At 42.7% G+C, this 7,252-nt stretch overlaps 1 protein-coding gene across 1 annotated transcript; it reads left to right on the top strand.

The window, feature by feature from the left end:
* LOC127784717 (uncharacterized) lies at nt 1-1,500 on the top strand. Its single transcript, XM_052312058.1, has one exon. The coding sequence runs from the start codon at nt 1-3 to the stop codon at nt 1,498-1,500; it is 1,500 nt and encodes a 499-aa protein (XP_052168018.1).
* Nucleotides 1,501-7,252: the final 5,752 nt, after the last annotated feature.

Raw genomic sequence — 7,252 nt, 5'->3', positions numbered from 1 at the left:
ATGGCCGACGCCGACGCCGACGCGTGCCCCGCCGTCTTCGCCTCGCGCCACCCCACCGAGCAGGAGCTCATCTCCTCCTACCTTCACCCTCGCCTCCTCCTCACCACCACCAAGCCCGCCGCCGCCGTCGCCGCTGGCGGCGTACCGAGCTTCATCCACCACGCCGACGCGTACGCCGCCGACCCGGCCGACCTCACGGCGAGGCACCTCCCGGCGCGCGCCGCGGACGGCTCCAGGGCGTGGTACTTCTTCTCCCCCGTGCGGACCACCACCGAGCGCGGGACGCGGCGGGCGCGCGCGGTGGAGTCCGGGGACGGGTGCTGGCACTCGGAGTCGGGCGTCCGTGCCGTCGTCGACGCCGCCGGCCGCCGCGTCGGGCACCGGCAGTTCTTCTCCTTCGTCAAGAAGAGGGAGGAGGACGGCAAGCGGGTTCGCACCGGGTGGCTCATGGTGGAGCTCGGCGTCGACAACGATGCTGCTTCAGCCTCCTCCTCCAATGAGCTGGTGCTGTGTAAGATTTACATGACGCCACGCATGCCGCCGCCCTCGCCGCCGAGCGCCGTGACGTCGTCGGCGGCGGCGACCATGGAGCTGATGCCACGCGCGCCGCCGCCGTCGGCGCCGAGCGCCGTGACGTCGCCGGCGGCGACGACCATGGAGCTGATGGCTGGAGGAGTACACAAGAGGAGGAAGATATCCGATGAGATTGCAGCTGCCGCAACACCGCCGCATCCACAACAACAACGACGACAGCGCTGTGTTCCAGACAACGACGGATCAAAAGAGAGCTCCGGCGAATCATCATCTGTGGTCATACTCGATGACGACGACGACGATGCTGATGCTCCGGAAGATGGTGGTGCTGTCAGATCAAAACTGAGGTCGGACGATGGCGTCATGCTGGCCGATGCTCGAGACGACGAACAACACGCCGCAACATCCGACTCCATGGCCGGAACATCCGGTGGCGCCGTCACGGGAGGAGGACACGGAAAGCTTCTTCCCGACCTCAACGTCGTCGCAACCGTGGCGCACGACGACGAAGGCCGCCACGCACGGGGCGCACCGCGGCCACAAGACGGCGGCACCAGCACGACGACGACGATGGTGGCCGGCGCCGGCGCCGAGCGCGGCAGCACGGCGGGGTACCTGCCAGCCGCCGCCACCGGGTACCGTCGCACGCTGATGCTCTTCTTGGAGGAGGACGACGACGCCGTGGAGGATGAGCAGCAGCAGCAGGCCCCGCCGCTGCCGCCCGCGACGTCGACGGCGACGACGACGAGGACGGCGGCGGAAGCCAATGTGCAGCGGCAGCGGCAGCCACCGTGTTGCACATTTGTGGTGCACCCGTGCGCGGCGCACGCGAAGATGCGACACGGCGCGGCCTACGGGTGCGGCTGCCGTGTGACCGGCGCTGTCCGGAGAGGCGGTTACCATCTGCCGAGACGTGCAGTACATACTACGACTACGACTACTACAACTACTCCTACTGGACAGTAGTTTATATACGACTTGTTGCTCGATCCCTCCCGTCCTAACAAGAATGCGATTGTAGCATTCAAATTTTGTACTGTACAATAGAGAATGTAACCACACAGGATGTAACAAGAGTGCTGTACTTCCCCTCTACCTATCATCGTTTTGAAACATCTTTCTCATCTTACCTCAGTCACTATCCTAGCCTCAACCACATAATACGATTTAACTCAAGGGATATCTTCCCTACTAATTTATTATCTTCTGAATGGTGCAGTCGCCTGCAAATTTGTAATCTATCAGTCGATCCCTGCCGTCGATTCTACATTAAGATCTGTTGCACACTATCGGGCTGGTGGGGAAGACTTTCTGGATATGGACCGTATTTTTCGTGGCCTTTAATTTTTTCCCCCAGCCCACGGGCTGCTCCACCGCACCCACATTTTTTAGGGGATAACTCCACCGAAAGCCGACGGTACATTTTTCGTGCCTTCTCTCTTTGTATCCGTTGCGTGTGTCCCGACGGTACGGCCGTGAAAGCTCTCAATTCCTTGACTCGGCTCCAAGTTCGTCACAGCTAGTTATATATCTATAATTTCTATATAGTTACTACCCACTAACTCCTAAAACTCAACATGCAAGTGTGCCACATCATCACCCAATAACAATTATTATCTAGAGTATTTTAAATATCATGCTAACATGGCATCATTTGTATTTTTGTTTTATATTTAAAACTCAGCATGCAAGCAATGTCAAATCACCAACTTCACATCATTTTCACATTATTTAAACATATATGTCTATCACTTTTATAATGTATAACATGTATTTATCCACATATCCCGCAGCAAAGTGCGGGGTATCAACTAATTTTGAAAAGACAGCCGCCATTGTTTGGCAACTCGAGGGGAAGGGATGGAGAGTTTACACTAGGGAATTGATGATGAGATTAAGATAGAAATTTGATGTTTAATTTCTCAATATCTTGTTTGCTCGACGTGGCGGAAATTGATAGGGAGTTTAGTTGGAGGTTAGGTGATTAATGAAAATGGATGGCTAAGATTTGTTTAGGCAAAGTAAAGGAGGAATTCCTTCCCAATTACCACCCCTACTCATGTATTGAAAAGGAGGGAGTTCCTTTCTTAATTCCCCATTCCCATCTCACCAAAATTTCCATGTCTCCCAATCAAGGAAAGCAGTTAATAGCCTCATCCCTCTAAATTCACAATCCCTTCTAAAAACTCTCTCCAACCAAACAGGCGTCTGAGTAGAGGCAGGGCACTGAAGGGGATCTGGTGTTCAAATCCATCGCCCCCTTTTGTTCCTTGCAATACGATTTGTCTACCAGCGGCGGCTGTGAGTGGCAGCGCCTAATTAATTCACGCGCAGGGCTTTTATCGGATACATTTTAGGGGTTAGGATTCATCAGCTGTCATCGGCATGCTTTTTTCTGTGTTTACTGTGTGATGTTTCCTTGCTGTTGTGTCTTTGCACCAGGAGGGGAGGGGGAAGCGGATGACCGAAAGTGACGAGGCGGCGAAGCCGCTATGCATCTAGACGTGAATCGCACTAAGGCTTCTGTTTGTATTTATGAGGGACGCATATCCTCTACCTAGCTAGTAAAGTCACGGTGTAACTTTACTTCATCTCTGCCATCCAAATTAACTTTACTTTATCAACAACTTCACTTTAACTATTTAACGGTATTTCTATTATCTAGAAAGGTAGCCCACACGAATGCGTGGGCATGCAACGTAAGTTGTATTTGAGACACTTATGCAAGCGGAATATTAACTGTATAATATTTGCACGCCATGCTTCAAAAGTATGATTTGTTTCATAAATTTTCTTCTTGGCATTGCTTAGATAATTTTTCTAACCTATTAGAGTAGTTCCAATTATCTAAGGCAATTATTATGCAATGTTTATTGCAATAGTCGTTTCAATTTAAGTGTAAAGTAAGAAGTAAAATTTTTCCCAATTGGTTAAATCTACTCCCTATTGATATTTTTATATTTTCTATTTTATTTCATACAAGTCTTATTTGAAGTATAAAATTTGTGATATGATAAATATAGTAGCATAGCAGTACACTTTTTTCTTTATCAACTTTCATAAAAAATTCAATCGCCTTTTATATAAGTTGGTAAGGCCAGTATATATTCTCATTGTTCAATAATTGGTGGATTGGATAGGACATGAGGCTACACTACATACATGGGTTTGTAGAGTCCAATAGGTGTGGCACACAATCTAATTGTGAACACTATTTTGCATGGTATGCATGGCTTCATGCAGCCTAGCGTGAACACGATCGAACAACTAAATATATATAATCGTGCATGCATCATTATATCATTATTTTTAGAATGTGGTATACTATGATTGCTTACATGATTTACATACTTTTGCATAATTTTTTAATCAATATTAGGAATTATGTGCTTGAGATCGACTAGTATGTTATTTAATTTTTGTTTAGCTATCCTGTACTTGGCATGTATTAAGTACATTTAGATCATTATATATATATATATATAAAGCTCATAATTTATATCTAGTTGCTATAATTATGTTGTATTCTATCAAACCATAGAAAATCAGTGTTCCAAGACCAAATAAATTATTTCATTATTTTTCATTTCTAGCATGAAAATTGTTTGGTTGCTATACGGTCTTCTCGTAATTCGTAGTAAATGTGTTCCATGCCTAAAAAATAAGGCCTAGATATGCTCGTTGTGCCTTGTCCCACCTATTATTGGTTTATTATTCTTAACTCGTCAAGACTGGTCTACTAACTCTCTCCCCACTTCTCTTTCTCTCCCATGCACTTGTTTGTGCATGGAAATATTTGGTTCCAAAGTCTGAATAAATTTATTACAATTTGTGTGTGTCTGGTATATGACAATTGTTTAGTGACAATAGTTTTCTTGTAGCTCCTAGTCACCCTTGCTCCATGGTTGTAATATTTGTGTAGATGGTGAGATGTATTTGTTGTACCTATGAAGGATGTATACGGTCCGTTGTAGTGATGTTTACATAATTGATCAAGTTTAGTTAATAATTTTTTTGTTATCCTGAGATAGATATGATTCATCTTTTTAATGGTTTGTGCAAAAAGAAATAAATGAAATTGTGTTCATACCTAAAAGGTGTAGAAGAATATCTATATATGATATATGATATATGATATATGATGGCGCAAACATGTGTCATAAAATTATTTTGTAGTTTTTTATTCAATTCGGACAACATGAAAAAGGCAAGTGTTGTCCACCATAAAAATATTCTACCAATTCAGTTTAACTATACATATTTTTAGAATGATCTATGTAATGATGTAATATATGTTGATATTTTTATCATACTTCTTTGCTATTTGGATGACATATAGAATTCGTGGGTTGACTATGATATATTTCTTATATAGAAAAACATAGGCATACGAAACTTAATTTGTTTGTTTAATTGCAAATAGAGAAATAGTTAAATTAGATATCAAACATGTAGCGTGTAGCTATAGAATTATCATCATTTAAAAATTAAAATTATTAATTATTTCTCTTTTAGTTGGATAGCTAAATAATAGGAACGGGGACAGGAATGAAGAGTGCCAGTTCAAGCTAGTGGGAGGAGCAGACATTGATAAACGCATGTGAGGGGAGGGGGAGGGGGAGATAAAGGGCCCTTTGTTTTCTTTGAGATATATTTATTGGGTCCACAGGTGAAGAAAGTAGATGGAATTGTTTGTAAATGATGTGGTGTTTAATAATTGTTTATATTATTTGGTGCGAAAGGGCATAAAAAGATATAATACGGTTTTGTGTGATAATTTTTTAATTAAAATATTGCTAATATGTGATGTAATATTTTATCTATTATAGATAAGATATATGTGCTATATTTTAAATAGATATATTAATTGTTTGTTTTTCTCAATGGTAGGTGCCTGCGTACGTACATGTTTTTTTTTCTTTGCCATCGATAGTTATGGCTGTCAAAAAAGCTCGAGGCTTGCAGGCTACTCGAACTCGGCTCGTCTTAGTCTCGGCTCGAGCTCGATTCGACCATCGTACGAGCCAAGCCCGAGCTTGCAGAAAGGCTCACGAGCCTCATCGAACCGAACTCGAACAACTCGATGAGCTCACCTGCTCACCTACAGTCAAAAAGTGACATGCTATTTTCTTACTAGTATGTTTGACTTGTTTTATATCTATGCACCACGGGCTAGCAGCAAGCCCACACCTGTCTTATATGGAGTATTAAATTATTCATACCAGCCTAGTACTCCTACTAGCACTAGCACACTTCCCAATAAAAAGTTGCATGGCTAGATTCGTGTGTATCTCTATCCATGCTAGTAGTACAAGCTCTCACATGTTATCTGCCCGGTGCTAGTAGTACTCCTACAAGCTTGCATGCTGTCCTGTGCGTGTACATACTCCAAGCTCGAGAAAAAGCTCAAAGCTCGAACAAGCCGAGCACGAGCCTAACTGAAAACTCGAGACTTGACGAGGCTCGGCTCGAGCTCGACTCGAGTCTATACCGAGCTTGAGCTCAGACAAACAAGCTCGCTCGAGCTCGACTCATTGACAGTCCTATCGATAGTGTGCTTGTTTATTGCATATTTTTTCTTCTGGGTATGTACGTACATATGCTTTTCTTCTTTGTTTTCCTGGTGAATATGTCTTCTAGGTATGTACGTACATACGTTTTATTGCATTTTTTATCTGCTTTTTTCTCTTGGGGCCACTAGCAGGGGAAGTGAAGGATCGTATATACGTACCGTATAATAAATCTAACAGTTAAAAATAGTGGGTCCATCGATTTATTAGAATGTGATCTAATCTAACGGCCAAATATAATGTACCTATACTAATTTAAATGAAAATTGAGGGCTAGATATTTTTAATATATTAGAACGCCACATGGGGGCATATGAGCGTTTTAGAAATCCCATGTGGTGGCTTGAGAGCATTTATAGGAAGTATAATATAATGGACTTTTATTATATAAGTAGGAAGGTGGCCCGCGCGTATGCGCGGGCACTTGTATTATTGAAAGGTAAGATTTTTATTGTTTGTTCAAATATTTTGTCCGATAGATTAAGGGCAAACTAAAGTTCAGATACTGTTATTTTGTAATAATTTAAGGGTTCTATTTTTCTTAAGGTATCTTAAAAATCTATTCACAAACTTTAGTAGAAGATGGATTAAGTACTTACGACTTTTGAATCATGTTCTTTTTCTCGAGTAAATAATAAACTATTGCTTGTAGTATGGCTACAAATGAAAAAGTGAGAGCAAGATACTTAAAATTATTGTGATTAAATCGTCTCATGAAGGTGCATAATACAATAAGAAAGGGAGGGAAGCGTATACATGGAGAAAAAGAAGAAAGGGAAAAATGGAAAAAAGGGAGGGGAAGCATAGGTACCTACGTACATAGGTGCATACCGAAGGTGGAGAGGTGGAACCTTGTAGTATTTAGTTTGTTCTAATATCAATTTAATCTAATGGTTTATAATATTGGACCCATCGATTTAAGTGAAAATCAAGTAATAGATACTTTGTTTTTTTCTTAGAATTTCTAATATTTTCTCTAATTTATTAGAGCACCACGTGGCAGCTTGACGGCATTTTAAGAAATTTTAATGGACTTACCACATGTAATTAGAATATTTTTTTTCTTAGAATTTCTAATATTTTCTCTAATTTATTAGAGCACCACGTGGCAACTTGAGGGCATTTTAAGAAATTTTAATGGACTTACC

Source organism: Oryza glaberrima, chromosome 9, assembly GCF_000147395.1.
Source record: "Oryza glaberrima chromosome 9, OglaRS2, whole genome shotgun sequence".
In the NCBI taxonomy this organism is placed as follows: domain Eukaryota; kingdom Viridiplantae; phylum Streptophyta; class Magnoliopsida; order Poales; family Poaceae; genus Oryza; species Oryza glaberrima.
The sequence above is the reverse complement of the archived record's forward strand: the minus strand, read 5'-3'. Positions and strand labels throughout refer to the sequence as shown.

Coding starts and splice junctions, on each gene's coding strand:
- LOC127784717 (XM_052312058.1), top strand. CDS start 1: ATGGCCGACGCCGACGCCGACGCGTGCCCCGCCGTCTTCGCCTCGCGC.